The 15,390-nt window shown below is 46.1% G+C and overlaps 1 protein-coding gene across 1 annotated transcript in view; it reads left to right on the forward strand.

Annotated features, from left to right (window-relative positions):
- LOC135808224 (DCC-interacting protein 13-alpha-like) overlaps positions 1–15,390 on the forward strand; it is a 50,645-nt gene that overhangs the window by 1,650 nt on the left and 33,605 nt on the right. The window contains exons 2-9 of the mRNA XM_065321382.1: positions 2,173–2,591; positions 4,251–4,349; positions 4,502–4,561; positions 5,346–5,411; positions 6,493–6,580; positions 7,124–7,165; positions 7,617–7,675; positions 11,710–11,763. Coding sequence (XP_065177454.1) covers positions 2,529–2,591; positions 4,251–4,349; positions 4,502–4,561; positions 5,346–5,411; positions 6,493–6,580; positions 7,124–7,165; positions 7,617–7,675; positions 11,710–11,763 — 531 coding nt within the window. The 5' untranslated portion in view covers positions 2,173–2,528. The remainder of the gene's footprint in view (positions 1–2,172; positions 2,592–4,250; positions 4,350–4,501; positions 4,562–5,345; positions 5,412–6,492; positions 6,581–7,123; positions 7,166–7,616; positions 7,676–11,709; positions 11,764–15,390) is intronic.

Consider the following 15,390-nt stretch of genomic DNA (forward strand, 5'->3'; position numbering starts at 1 on the left):
GGTACTGGTAGGTCTACAAACCTTTGATTTTGTTACACCAACAACACGATTACAATTTCAAATTTTGGACTTCACGGAGAATTTCAAACTTTTTAGGAAATTAGAGGCCACATGCCACCTACTGCTCTTTTCTCTCCGAAACTCAACACTTGCAAGCCAGATATGAAAGAAAGAAAAAATCATCAGTCACACCACCGGGACTCGAACCAGGGACCTTGCTATTCGCGAGCAATGCTCTAACCAACTGAGCTACAGTATGACTCTTATCCACAGTGATGGTAAATCTATCCTTCTTCGATCAATTCATATCTGGCTTGCATCATGCTGGCAACTCACACCAATCAAGAGGGCCCTCGGCCATTCGCTTGATATCATGGGGAGCGCATCAAACTATGTCCACTGCGAGCAAATACAAATTTTCAATTTCAAATTTTGGACTTCACGGAGAATTTCAAACTTTTTAGGAAATTAGAGGCCACATGCCACCTACTGCTCTTTTCTCTCCGAAACTCAACACTTGCAAGCCAGATATGAAAGAAAGAAAAAATCATCAGTCACACCACCGGGACTCGAACCAGGGACCTTGCTATTCGCGAGCAATGCTCTAACCAACTGAGCTACAGTATGACTCTTATCCACAGTGATGGTAAATCTATCCTTCTTCGATCAATTCATATCTGGCTTGCATCATGCTGGCAACTCACACCAATCAAGAGGGCCCTCGGCCATTCGCTTGATATCATGGGGAGCGCATCAAACTATGTCCACTGCGAGCAAATACAAATTGCAATTTCAAATTTTGGACTTCACGGAGAATTTCAAACTTTTTAGGAAATTATTCTTTCTTTCATATCTGGCTTGCAAGTGTTGAGTTTCGGAGAGAAAAGAGCAGTAGGTGGCATGTGGCCTCTAATTTCCTAAAAAAAAAAAAAAAAAAAAAACAACACGATTAGATGGCATAATCTACACAGCTCCGTAGACTATAGTCAGTTTCAAAAAGATTAGCAATCCTGGTGATCGCCCGGGGAGTTTGCTGTCTTACCGTATGAGCGCTCGAGCGCTGCCTGGAAAAACTCACTGTGAACTCGAAGAAATATTCCGCGCGAAAGCATGAAAAATGACAACTCACTGACGATCTTCCTCGCATCGATGTGGAGTCAGAGAGGACATGTCGAAAGTGTGGTAAATTTTGACGAGCGGGATGCGTCCGTTTTGTGACCAAATAGATTCTTTGAGCTGCCGCGGATGCAATTTACTCTCACGATGTGACGAAAACGGCATCGACACAGACTCATTCCCAAGGCCTTGAAGTGGCAAAGTTATCCGTGTGACTTCGACGACATTTTGAGATAGCAGACGCCTGTGAAAGCTGATAGAAGACGGCGTTGACTCCTAAATTCAAATAAATTGGCGATCTTCAAATACTAAAATAATTCTCAAACAGAAATCGATCGATCGCGATGTGCCGGTTTATTCAACAACACGTAGCTACAGCGCAATGACTTCCGTGTTCACTCACACGGTTTCAGTGTTGTGTGTGTTCACAACTTCACATGGCGTGAGCCAGTCATTCAAGTGTCAGTCAGTTCGGCAGGAAACGCGAGCTCCAACAAGTCGCTTGGCCATGGCGCAGCCACCTTCTTTGTCTTGTACCAAAACAATGAAAAAATTGAAGAAAAAATGTTTGACTTGAAGATTTGTTGGGATTTGAACTCACAACTTCATGGTCAGCAGACAGCATTCATAACCACTAGGCCAAAAAGGAAGGGATAAATCGTGGGTTTTGATAACAAATCGATACTGGCTTCCAGGGCAAATTATAAACCATGGGAAAAGGCCAGAAACCTGGCCGAAATACTAACTCCTTAACGGTTGGTCCAATTTTTCCGAAACCTTCACAGAACAATTTGCCGTGCCCTAACAAGCCGTTTTATGTACTTTGTTGTCAAGATTTCCCTTATCTTCATACTTTTTAAGACCTAAACTTGATTGCTAATCTTTTTGAAACAGACTGTAGATCTACACTACAGCATGCATGCTTTGCACAGACTCAGTCGATGTCCTGAGTCATGACTCATGCACAGGCTTAAAAAAATGCGTGAAAAATAATTATAATTATTTTTATGTCATGTAAAAAAGTTGTTGTTGCTGTGTACTTGTTGTCCGCTGCAGCGTTGCCTGGTGCATGTACGGAGCGTGAACAACTCAACAGTTACATGAGATGATCGTTTGAAGTCACTCTGGTGCTGTCCTCCTTGAGCTACGGACGCACTGTCTGTAGTGCTGGTTTCTGTGCTGAACTCTCCTGGCGGTAGTAAGACGATGCAGTCGTAAAGAGCAGCGCCGCTGCGTCTTGTATGACCTACACAAATGATCGCGAGTAACAGTTAGAAAGTGCGTCACCGGAGGTTTTAGTTTTGCCAGGTGCAGCACAGCACCCAGTCCTAGACCTAGCGCGACATTCAGAATATTTTAGGAGTTTCCATTCGCCGATTCCCCGACCGGACAACCCAGGAACACTGCTAGCCATGTCAACGGGGCACGGATCTAAGCGTATCCATCTCAATGATGCATTGGAAGATACGCCCAAGGTACAGCAATCAATATCTAGCTAGCGCCCTTTTCTTCTGACAGTACCGATACTAGTAGTATTTGTTTCCTAAATGTTTTCACGTGATTGCATTTATGACCCCCAAAATGAAGCAGCACTGTCACAAATAATGAACAGCTAGCCATCGAATGAAAAATGTAACCTTTCAAGTGGCTCTGAAAATCTCTGGGAAATGATTCCGGACCCATTTTATGATCCCTATTTTGATCAATTGGAACATCATGCACATCAATGTCATTTATTATAAAAGCTGTGTAATCACCTGCTTGATTAGAAGTAAAGCACGCACAGCACGTGCTCCCCCCCCCCCTCCCCAATGAAACGCAGCTTCCTATGCTGGACTACGCAAATAGCATGCATGCACAGGTACAGCACATTGTCGGTTGATTTGTGGTTTAAGTCCCCCCCCCCCCCCCTCAGTGGACGATGTTTGTTTGTGCGGAATATCAAGGGCCTTCCTGGGTATGGAGGGAATCATGAGTCCGAGGAACAGATCCGCAAATCCATTCCATACTAACGAAGCTCGGACCACGCAGGGTATGGATTATCCAGTGAGGCCAAGGGCTGCGTTTACACGGAGACAAAACGAAATGGAACAAAAACGCTCGACCCTCGAATTGTTTTCAAACCGTTTACACGAGAATGTCAAATTTTTGCAATGGATAAAAAGAGAGGACAAAATGGTACGAGTTATGACTAACTGTCCACCAACATAACTAGATCATGTACAGTCAGAGAGTGTGACGAAATGGCACAAAACTGACAAGGAGTGCTGAGACATTCACCGACCTGACACCTATTTTGTCATCTCTTCTCATCCATCATTACTTTGGCTCAGCATCCGAGTTAAAAGTTTTGCAATGTTTACACGAAAACCGGAAATGGGCAAAGTCAGGCGAGAGTGGGTACATGCTGCACAGTCCTAGCCAGGCTAGAAGAGCAGTGTTGTCGCCTGCTGAGTACAGTTTGACAAGAGCAGAACAACTTATACCAGCGACAAGAATGCTACTCCTGACCTCGCTCCCTGTTTCCAATCGTTGTCACTGTTTACACGAGAGCGAAAAAAACACTTTGAAGTGCGTTTCCGTTTCGTTCCGTTTCGGCATTTTGAAAAAATCCACACAAAAGCGCTGAAATGATGTGGCACGTACTACTACTAGTATTTCAGACAGGCGGTAATAAAAGACTGGTGCTTGTTTCCAAAAATATGGAATGCTACCAGGGGTCGAAAACAGGCAATTTGCTTGGTCTGGAAAAAAAAAAAGGTTGGTCAAGATTGTCCACGTCTGCCCTGCTAGAAGGTGAAATGTCATGGAGGCTGTGTTGTACCCGATTCAGGCAAAATCACAAGTGCGCCTACAGTCTCCAGTGGTAAATACTAAATTTACTGGTTCAAATAAAAGTGTTGATCGTGTAGTTGGTGACGGCAAGGGATAACTGTGAATAACCTGGACTACTTCCAAGGCACCATGGTGGCTGGAGGTGATTGGCAGAAATCAACTTTGGCTTTTGATTACTTGGATTAGATGGCAACGGGTTTTCTTTTCTTCCTCTTCTCTCTCTCTCTCTCTCTCTCTCTCTCTCTCTCTCTCTCTCTCTCTCTCTCTCTCTCTATCTATCTCTCTCTCTTTTTACTCAGACACGGGCTCTCATCAGTGAGTTTGAACAGGGGACACTAGCTCTCCATGACTTCACAGTCACATTGCTTACAAACTGCAGAATTGTGGCCGACCTACAGGTAAGCTAAATGGAAATACTTCCAAACATTCATTGTACTGACAGTGCTTTCCTGATGATGTACTACTGGTCCACTCTCTTTAATAATGTCTGCTGTGTTGTTTGATACTCGGACAATATAGTCTTCTCTGCATTATTCTGTCTAACTGACAGGCGCAGATGACCAAAGCTACCGGCAATCTGGCCAACCATCTTAGCGAGGGCAAGAACTTGGTGAGTAGATTGTGCTGTGTGCGGTGATCATGATGGCAGTGAATTAGCTATGCAGGACATCAATTATCAGTACATTTTAGATGTCTGTTTGTATGCGCGTGTGTGTGTGTTTAGTGTGTCCCATATGGTGCAGTGGTATGTGCAGCGATTTCCAATCGATAGGTTGCGGGTTCGATTCCCGACGATTATGGTCACACACGTCTTTCTTCTCTTTCTCAGCCTCTTCCTGACTTTTCTTTCATTCTCCTGGGTGGTTACCAACAGCCAGTGCATGCCGGAGTATGTGGTGTGATGTGTGTGCGGGAAAAAAATAAAAAAGACCAAAAAGTAGGGATTCACTGGCCAGAAAAAGCCACTTCATAGCTGTGTGGTGTAGACCAGGCTGAATAGTGGCGGCCAATTCTTCAGCCTTGCAAGCTGGTGAATGGTGCAATCCCAGCACAAGTTGCTATGGCTTCTGCTGTAGCATCGCTATCATCGCCTCCGGCGATGGGCGTCCAATGGTCCAATGGTGTGTTTAGTGGCAACGTGACCTGATACTACTACATATCTGCTGGATCTGATTTCTCGCAGGCTCCAGCTTGCGTCTGTATGTTAGTCTATTTGTCTGTATGTCTGTTTGTCTGTCTGTCTGTCTGTCTCCGGCAGTTTAATCTCTTTGACTGGGCTTTTTTGCCTTTGCTGGTACATCTTTGGTTGGATATCAAGCCTTTCCTGGATTGCTTGTCTGTGTGTCTATCTGTCTGTCTGTCTGTGTGCCCCGGTATTTGGTTGCGTTATCCAGGTATTTGCACAGAAGAATCCATTCCTTGGCACTGCCCTGGATCAGCTTGGTGAAAGCATGCAGCAGGTACTGGCCTAACACCTATCAGATGTTTTTTTTCTTTCAAAAGTACTGCATCCGTCAGTATTCCACTACTACAACTCCATCCTCCTTCTCTTAAACTGCTATTTTATGCACGTTTGCGCCGTGTACACCGGAGATTTGTAGCATCCAGGGAGACGGCATGAGACTTTAGCGCCATAGTGACAAAGTAATAGGTAGTTCTGCCTGATCCATGGTTTATGCCATCTCAGCTGTTACTTGCTGACCCCAGACACAGCAGCAGGGACCAGCAGTGCCATTAATTATGCCAACATGTCACATTTTACCCTGCCCCAAGGGAGACTGGATAGGCTAGCCCAGGAGTGAAACCCACCTTGTTTAGTACTCCACTCGCTCATATCGCCAGCCCGTATCTGGATCAGTATGTATTTATTCAACATGTCCTGGTTTGTGAAACGACTGCCGATAACAAGTGAATGTGAAATGAAGGGTGATGGCCAACCTTGGAAAACTATCCTAAACAGTGCAAAAAATGCAAACGGTATGAAGATCGAAATAGTGATGGCGACTTCGGCGATGATTTGTTAGGAAAGGGTTTGCTCTCCACATTGGAGCTCGTGCTTTTCCGTCGACTTGACTTGACACTTGACTGACTCACGACTGCCATCCGGAGCACACGAGAAGTCCCCCGAACCATCGACTCGGCAAACGTCCAAGAAAGCGCCACTCCCTTTTTCAATACACAGCGTTTCGGGGAATTCACCCCTCATCAGTTGAGTTCGAGTACGCTGAGGAAGTTTGTAGCTGGAGGGTACTATATAAGTGGCGCTCTTTGGGCTTAATCTTCGGTCTCAGTCTACTCAAGCTCAACTGACGAGGTAAGAAGATGTCGAGAGTAGAAAATAACCCTCGGTTGAAGGAATACAGTGTATGCTAGCAATCCATGCAGTATACCGGCATACGTGTATTGTTTTTGCTTATAATGCTCATAATCGAGTACATGATCTTATAATGAGTGCGCACTCAATTTTACTCATGGCTTTATAATGCTTAGTTGAACTACTATTATTTCCTTGCCTGCTGGTGTGTCATTTTTCTTATTTAGCTGCAGTCGTGGCAAGACATGTTGCACATACAGATTCAAGAAGCCGTGATGCAGCCTTTGAACACGTTCTTCCAGGAAGAGCTCATCAGTACGTCACTATTAGATTTGAAATTTGACCACCGCCTTGTGCTGTAGACTCACAGTGCAAGCACTTTGTTGAGAGTATTGAGAGTTTCAGTTTTTGGAGATTAGTCCATTGCCGGTGGAGCAAGTGGTATTGGTACCCAATATGATAAACGTCTTCAACAAAGATCTCTTATTTCACTGGGCTATGCACTTGCTCAGTTCATGCATGTGACAGTTGATGTTGGGTGGTGGGAAAACCTGGACGTGTACATAATAATTACTTTCAGTGTAACTCACACATGTAGGACTCAGAGACCGCAGCACATTGAGCACGCTCACACCATGCTGACACCAACCCACAGCATTAAGACATCAAGCACGTCTTACTCCTTTCTCATGATGGATCCTTCACTCTGGGTTTTGCTGATAACGACAGTATAAATGGGAGTGTGCTGATTCAAGTCTCAAGAAAACTTGGGGATCATCTAGTTCATCACATTGCCTGTGGTATGTAGTTGGTAGAAGATTGTTTCACTGGTGTGATGCCATTCTATGCCTTGCTCAGATGTGGAGAAGACCAAGGAAACTTATTCTGGAGCCGTTCAAGGTAACATGCGTGCCACACGTTCAAATTTGATGTTTTCGCATCACACAGTGTTGTTCAAACTTACCGTTGGTAACGCTCTGGTGAAACTACTGCAGTGTATAGATAATGCAGACATCCGGGCCGTGGCATAACCCATGAGAGGCACGGGGGGGGGGGGGGGGCTTATCCCCTCCCCCAACCCTTTTTCATTCAGCTTGTGCACGGTGTGGGACCAAATGGCCCGGGAATTGCAGTTCAGTGTCTGCTGTGAAGCCTGAATCGATACACACAGTCCACTTGTAGTGTAGCTAGCTGTGGCTGAATATCTGTAATCTTATACACTGAAATCCACGTGCAAACCCGATGCTCAGACTGCTTCAAGCGTATTTCCACAGTGCACTCCCCTAAAAGGCGGACCAGCTACGCCACTGGATATTTGTGCTGTTGTCAATGCTGCCCGGTGTTGTTTCAGATCATGAGAATGCAATGAGTCGATACAGCCGTGTGTCCAAGAAGAAGGAGACGGAAAAGGTACAGGGTTATAGGCTCAATGATCATGACCAGCTCTTGTTGGTCTTGTGATTAGTAATCCTCGAGGTTACTTGTACGTAAAGAAAGGCACTGCCAAGCAGTGGTTATCATAGCATACATCCTGTGTGTCTCTTGACACAGGTCTTAGGTGTATGGGGGCAAGCTCCAATCATCCCTGCCCCATCAGGGTCGGATACGTCTTCAGTCAAACTGTTCCTGTATGCAAGTCAGGAACTGTGTAGAAGATACCATGAGGAAATAAAAGAAAGGAAGATTGGTTTTTTAACACAGTTGTGAGTCTTTTTCGCTTCAAAGACTGATTTGTACGTGTTACCCTCAGGCTATGTCCAAGTAGAGTTCCATACACCATTGCAATCTACAACCTGTAGTAGTGGACTGCGGTCAGGAGAACAGGGACTGCGGTCAGGAGAACAGGGACTGCGGTCAGGAGAACAGGGACTGCGGTCAGGAGAACAGGGACTGCGGTCAGGAGAACAGGGACTGCGGTCAGGAGAACAGGGACTGCGGTCAGGAGAACAGGGACTGCGGTCAGGAGAACAGGGACTGCGGGGGTCAGGAGAACTCTGTCATGCTTGTGATGCATGATGCACAATACTGCTTTGCTCTTGCCACCTGTCATTTCAACAACTGTTAGGTCCCCCATCTTCCATACATTGCTCACCCACTGTGTACTGCAACCACTCTTATCGTAAAACTTGTGCTAAAGCCCATATGTTCATGTACATGTGCAAATAATAATTGTTCTATTTGAACATGTTTTTACACACAACACAGGGCTAGGCTAGGTTGCTGCTACTCTGGGATTCATGCGTAATATGCAATCATCAGGCAACATAAGGATGCTTGTGGCCATGCCGGTATTTATGCCAGGAGAAATAGAGGTGTGGTCCTTGGTGTGGTGCTATGCACTTGGTGAAACTCACAGAGCGACAAATCAACCTGGCCCTTTGTTGTTCTGTATATTACGCCCTGCCTCCGTGGTATTGAGCTGTGTATTACACCCTGCCTTCGTGGTATTGAGCACTCTCAGTACATTGAGTGTATCCTTCGGTACAACATGTTTTTAATCCTTTAAAAGGTTTTGACTTTTTAGTATACGAAATGCATATGCCACGGGAGATATAATACACCACGTTACCTGTTGATATCATGTACATACAAGTTTTGTTTTTCCGAAAGCTATAAGAACACTGCATCAGATAAAAACAACTGCACTGAAAAAGAGCGATTATGTATGGAATGGCAATCAAATAAATTTTGATGATAGCAAAAAATGCAGTATTCTGAACATCTCAGTCAACTAATGGTTAGCCTGATGGGGATAATCCGTTTGTTCTACTCTCTGATGCACTCTGCACAATCTACAGGTCGTCCAGGTGGGCCTGGAAGCAATTCTGCTTCTTCTTGATGAAGTAGTGCTTCGGATTGCCTTTCCGATTTGTGCAGACGGAACAGACATAAACACTCTTTGCGCTTTTCCTTCCAGCACCTCGGAAGTATGAGTAATCCCGCCTTTTACCAGTGCTGAGAATGCCATGGTGCTTCTTTGGAGACTTGACCGTGCTGGTCGATGGTCCGGGCTTTCGAAGGGGCGCCTTGGTCTTGTCAGTGATACTCACAAGCTGCTGGATAACTGCAGGACGGAAGTCAAGCTGACTGTAATCCTTCGGCATTTTGATGACGCCTGGGTTTCTAGCCGCCCACTGCTGAAAGAGAACCCATGAATTCACCACAGCTACATCCACAAAGCCAAAAAATGGAGTCTTCCAGTACTTGCATGTTTTCCGTAGAGCCCTGTACGTCGCTACGTGCTGGTCCAACAGGTCCACTCCACCCATAGCGAAATTGTAGTCGTGTATCAATTTTGGCGTCTTCAATTCCAGGTCACGCAAGATGTTATTTTCTTTCACCTTCCTTGTAACATTGACATAGTCAGCAGCGCTGTGCATAGTGGATATGACTGTCACCGGACGTTTGTCCATCCATTGTTGGTGAAGGAGGTCTCCACCGCGTACAAACCGCATTTTCCCTCTTTCAGCTCTATGCTGAAACGTTTTCGTATTTTTGAGGACAGCAGGGAAGCCCCGTTGATTGACCTGACAGGTTCCAGCAGCAGCAGTTTTGTGATTTTCAAAGAGGTCAGAGAACAGGTGACTCGCCGGGAGAAGTGTATAACTTATATCCCTGGCCGGACAGAGGTGGAAGGAGTTCTGTAACAATATTGTGTGCCAAGCCATGCTCCATTTGGCCGGCATGTTCACGGCCAGTGTAGATTTTGAAGTTATAAAGATAGTGCAGGGCACTGTCGCAAAGGGCAAACACTTTGAAACCAAAGCGAACAGGCTTGGTTGAGATGTACTGCTTGAATGCGAAGCGTGCTTTTGACTTGACCATCCGTTCATCGATCGCAATACTTTGGAAAGGCTGAAAAGGTTCCCGGCTCTTCTGCTGGAAATGATCATTCACCAAGCGGACTTTCCGCGTAGCTTGTCAGCCGCATCCTCAGTAGTAGGGTCGACAATGTGGAGGAAACACAGCAGAGCTTTGTAGCGAATAAAGGTCGGGATCATATGCCGTGCCCATAGCCCATGAAAGAGAGTAGATGTGCTCCAGTAGTGAGATAAATGTGGCAGTCGAGCAATACCCATGTAAATTGTCAGGCCAAGTAGAGCATAAATTTCCGCTGTGTCCGTGGGCTTCCAAGCGCCAATGTCATCTTGATAGGACGGTTTTTCCAGGATGTGGATACCAGCATTATCATTAGTGAACTCCACAATAGCTTGAACAATGCCAAGTGTGAAAACAAGTTGAAAGAAATCCAACTCCTTCACAGGCGCAAAATCAGCTGGGAAATGGCAGCCAGGTTCACGGGCAGGACGAAACTCAGGCTGGTCAGGACACTCATCATCACTATCCCAGTCGCCGACATTGTCTTCGTCCTGCACAGGAGCGGTTACGGCACCTCCGCGTACAACTCTTCCACGTCCATCGCCTGCTGTGCCAACTCCGCCACGAGGAGCACGCGGAGCTCGAGTTCGTCCTCTCTGCCGTGTGGGAGCTCTGCTCTCGCGTCGCGGGCGCGCCTCGTCCTCTTCACTTGAATCAGCTGATGTGTCATTCGTGTCAGCTGAGGAGCGTGACAACCCAGCTGAAAGCGGTTCTTCTGAAGCTTCTTCTCCGCCATCATCAGCGCTGCCGTCAGAGACCAAATCTTCAACTGGATGGTCGTAGATGAGAGCATCGTCTAGCTCTTCGCTTGATGGCAGGCCACCTGACGACTCGCCATCAGAGTCTTTATCGTGCACGGCGGATCCAGCAAGCGCTTCGTCAACAGATAAATTCTTGTGCGCCATGGCGGAAGCTTTCGAACACTTCCTGTGGCCCAGTACAAAAAAATCAAAATGTAAACCCGTGCCATGTGTGCACTCAAGCGAAACGCGGAGGTGTCAGACAGACTTGGCCATCGGGGCAGCTTCGAAGCACCAGCGAGTACGAATGCTTTACCAGTAGACCACTATTTCAGTCCATATTTGCTTCTTTCTTCTTTTCCTTTTCTTTCTGACTTCTTACTCTTTTCCTTGTTATCTGTGGTTGGCTATAAAAACCCTGCAATCGCCACGCAAAGTGGTCATTGGCTACCCCAGCCATGTATTGCTTGGAATATATAAAAATAAAATAAATCCCGCATAGTTCTAAGTACGTCAGTCAAATCGGTCGTTTTCGACCGGTTCATGTATGTGTGAAACTCTAAAGGGTTAAACTGAAATAGCCTACTTTTCACTTTGTGCTCGCTTGGCCTTGCTCTCTTTCTCTCTCTCTCACTCTCTCTCTCCCTCTCTCTCTCTCTCTCTCTCTCTCTCTCTCTCTCTCTCTCTCTCTCTCTCTCTCTCTCTCTCTCTCTCTCTCTCTCTCTCTCTCTCTCTCTCTCTCTATCTCTATCTATCTATCTCTATCTCTCTCTCCCTATCTATCTATCTCTCTATCTATCTCACTCTCTGTGTTGTTTGTTTTAGAATCGCTTTGAAGCTAACGCTGACCTGTACACCGCCCGGAAGAAGTATCACCAGGTATGTTCATAGTACCGGTACTGGACTGCTTGTACATGTATACTATCCTAGCATGGATACTAGAACTGTGCATATGTACATACTATCCTAACATGGATACTAGAACTGTGCATATGTACATACTATCCTAACATGGATACTAGAACTGTGCATATGTACATACTATCCTAACATGGATACTAGAACTGTGCATATGTACATGCATGTCACTTAATTAAGTGTGGCCCTTTGGTCTTCACGGCGACCGACAGTAAAACCAGCATAACTTTGGAGTTCCTGCCCAGACTTCAATCAAATTTTCTGGAGGGTTGGTAGAGATCAAAATGGTCTGTCATCATAGTAAAACATTGACTTACAAGACATTTTTGAATAATATCTTCGGACTGATGTTAGATTATTAGTGGAATAAATCATCTCTGAATGCACAGATTGAGATAAGTGGACTACTTGGTTGATTGATAGAACTTGTATTTCTGGTAGAATATATGTAACAATCTTTTTCACATTCACGCAGTATTTATTGGAACAAATTCATATTCTGTGATGATGATGGTCAGCTAGTGTCGGTGAAACGTTGCCAGTTTGAGTCTTAAATTGATGTTGGATAAGAGATAGAGTGAATGCATAAACCTACGTGACTAAAAGAGAGAACACTAAAGTCTTCTTGAAGTGGAAGTCAAGAAGTATGGGTAATGTCGCGGATTATGGGCTGCTGAAAGTTCGTTAGCCAGGAGCACACTTGAAATATTTGCTCTGCGACATGCAACATCGAAATGCTCATTTCACCTTGTAGAATTTCAAATTCTTTTATCCTGGCAATTGCTCGCTCCACATGGATGCGGCGGTTCGCAATCCTCCTCGTCCTTGTTACTTCTGCTGCTGGTAGTTGTGTGCGCTTCGCACCGAGAAATGATGGCATGATCAGCTGCACATCTACTTTCTTCAGCTCTTCCGCAACCAAAAACCCTCTGTCAGCCATTACTGCCTGCCCGGGTTTCAGCAACTTCATCAGGCCCGAGTTCAGCGTGATTTTCTTATCGCTGGCTCGCCCACCCCAAGCCTTCGAAACGAACAGTACAGCTGCGCTGGGGCTGATGCCAACAAGAAACTTCAACGTGTTATGCTGCTTGTACTTTGTAGGAAGAAAAAAGTTTTTTTCTGGTTTGCAGGCCACTTGGTCTTCTTGTAAATATCTCCGTACAGTCAATGATAGTGCGTGTGTTCGGGTATCACTTAAATGAGGTAGCCAGGACGCGAGGATGGGTTTCCGGGAACGGATGGAGGGCAGCGAGCCCGTACGCCAAGAAACTTATCCATGTTGTGAGCATTATGGACACACTTGACTCATGCACTCCCAGGCGATGCGCAAGCTCCAGTTTGCTCACATTCCTCCGAAGTCTCACAAGCACATAAAAAAACTGATCTTCATAGCCAATCTTTGGCGATTGCGCACGAGCTGATGACCGTCGCTGAGGACCAGTGGCATGAAATTGTCTAAGGGTAGAAAGGCCGCGCCAAGTTTGCATCCTCTTGGCTTTGGGTTCGAGGTAGTTGAACAGGGCAGAGAACACTGCGTAGTTAGGCAGCCCGGTGAAGTGCCTGAACTTGTCCGGATTGTTTCTGATGCTGGCTAAATCGATCGTACGACACTTCAGGCTCTCGTACTCTTTTTTAATTTCACTGAAGTCTTTTTCTAGGCCAGCCATGTGATCATCAACTTCACTCAGGTCACTTACACTGATATATCTGTGATCACTGATATATCTGTGGTCTACTGGGGTCGGTGCTGGGTCAACAGCCGAACAGACACCAGACACAACAGAAACGACCCCGGCATCATCAATCTTGTGGCTCCTCAGACTCTTGACGTTTTCTCTTCAGAACTCGTCGCGCTGGTTTAGGAGTTGCCGTCCACTGGAACTGTGTTGGCATAGCGGTGGGGTTGAGCCTTTTTCTTTACTTTCTGGCTCCTCACCAGACAGGAGCTTACCGACGTCAACGTAATCATCTTCTTTGAAATGAGAGCTGCAACCTCTGGTCTTTGATGTGATCTTGAAATTTGATCCCACATCCCTCCTAATTGCAATTTGCCATAACTTGCACCTCTCTGCATCACTGGGAAAGCGATGAAATGCAAGTGACTTATCTAAAGACCGATTACTGCAGATCGGAACAGCGCAGTAGTAGCCCCTGCCTGAAGTTCTTTTCCGCTTCTTGGCGGGTTGGCTGTCAGTGCCAGATTCCACTGGGGCTGACCCCACCGACACTGAAGGCAAAGAATTGCTTCTTGCAACACCAACACTAGCTGCAGCGACAATTTGTTCGACTGGAACCGGTTCAGGAATGGTTTCAGCTACTGCTTGCACTGGAGACGCCAGCGCCAACCGGGCTGAAGCAGCGACACTGGCAGGAGCATCGGCACTCTGCACAGCGCTGGTTTCGAGTTCCACTTGCACATCGAGCCACTCGAAATAATCCGGAGCGACGTGCCTGGGAAGATCGTAACCCTCTGCTCGCCTCCGCTGGAACAGAGCGACTTGATCCGCAGTCCAGGTTCTCTCAAGTTCTTTTTCCATTTCTCACGACTACTCTCGGCTGATCAACTCCAAATCGCTCTACAGTATCTCAAAGACTCAAAGCCTCCAGCAACAAAGACAAAGCAAAACAAAATTTTTCAGGAAAGCACAGCAGGAAGACGTGTCGTGGGCTGCGATGACAGCGCGAGCGCTCAGGCGCAGCCATCCAACGCCACTTTGCACCATGGCAACGCATCTTCGGCAATGAGTGTATTGCTGGTGCTGACTTGGCTGTGTTGACCTGACACACATGCGCTGCTATCCTGTCATCGTAATCCTGCTGGGAAAGTTGCCCCTGTATCTCCATTGACCTGTATTTTGTGCAGGGAAAGCAGTAGCGGGAGAGCATCTCGTAATCTAAGATCTTGCCAGTGTCCCATGAAATGGCAATGAAAGTGCCATGTAGTAGCGATATCAGACGAAAAATCTAACTTGAAACCAGAGGAATGAGTGATATACCAATTGAATCAGTATCCAAAACGCTCCGTCCTGGTCAAATTTTAGGTGAATCCAAGCTATGGAAGCGGTATTTATACGCGCTCGAAGTAGGATGACAGGCACCCGCCATTGTCGTGCTGAGGGATGCACCACTGCACACAAACAGCAAGATGCGATGGCACAAAAGCCGTCAACTTGCCCAGTGCGTCATGAGCGGTTGCCATGGGGAACAAAGTGCAGAGCTGAGGGAAAGTGCAAAAATTACGACGAATCCATACTCCAAGCAACAAAATTAATTAGTTCGTCTCGCCGGCACGGTGACTTCATGTGCACCATCTAATGACATGGCGTCCTTTCATGCGGTTTACCGCACGGATTTATGAAGTCAGACATATTCCGATTTATTTGCATCAATCGCACAAAATTAGGTACATTTCTCTTGTAAACCCTGTCAGTTTGAGAATTTAGACAAACACCGAACAAATTTTAGCCGCGACGAGGATCGGGAGGAATCCATCATTATTATTTACATAGCTACTACCATCACGTCGACCGAGTGAAGATCGAAATGATAATGGAGTGGAGAGAAGAAGACCTGAACTAGAGTGCTTGA

This window comes from Sycon ciliatum, chromosome 2 (assembly GCF_964019385.1).
Source record: "Sycon ciliatum chromosome 2, ocSycCili1.1, whole genome shotgun sequence".
NCBI lineage: Eukaryota > Metazoa > Porifera > Calcarea > Leucosolenida > Sycettidae > Sycon > Sycon ciliatum.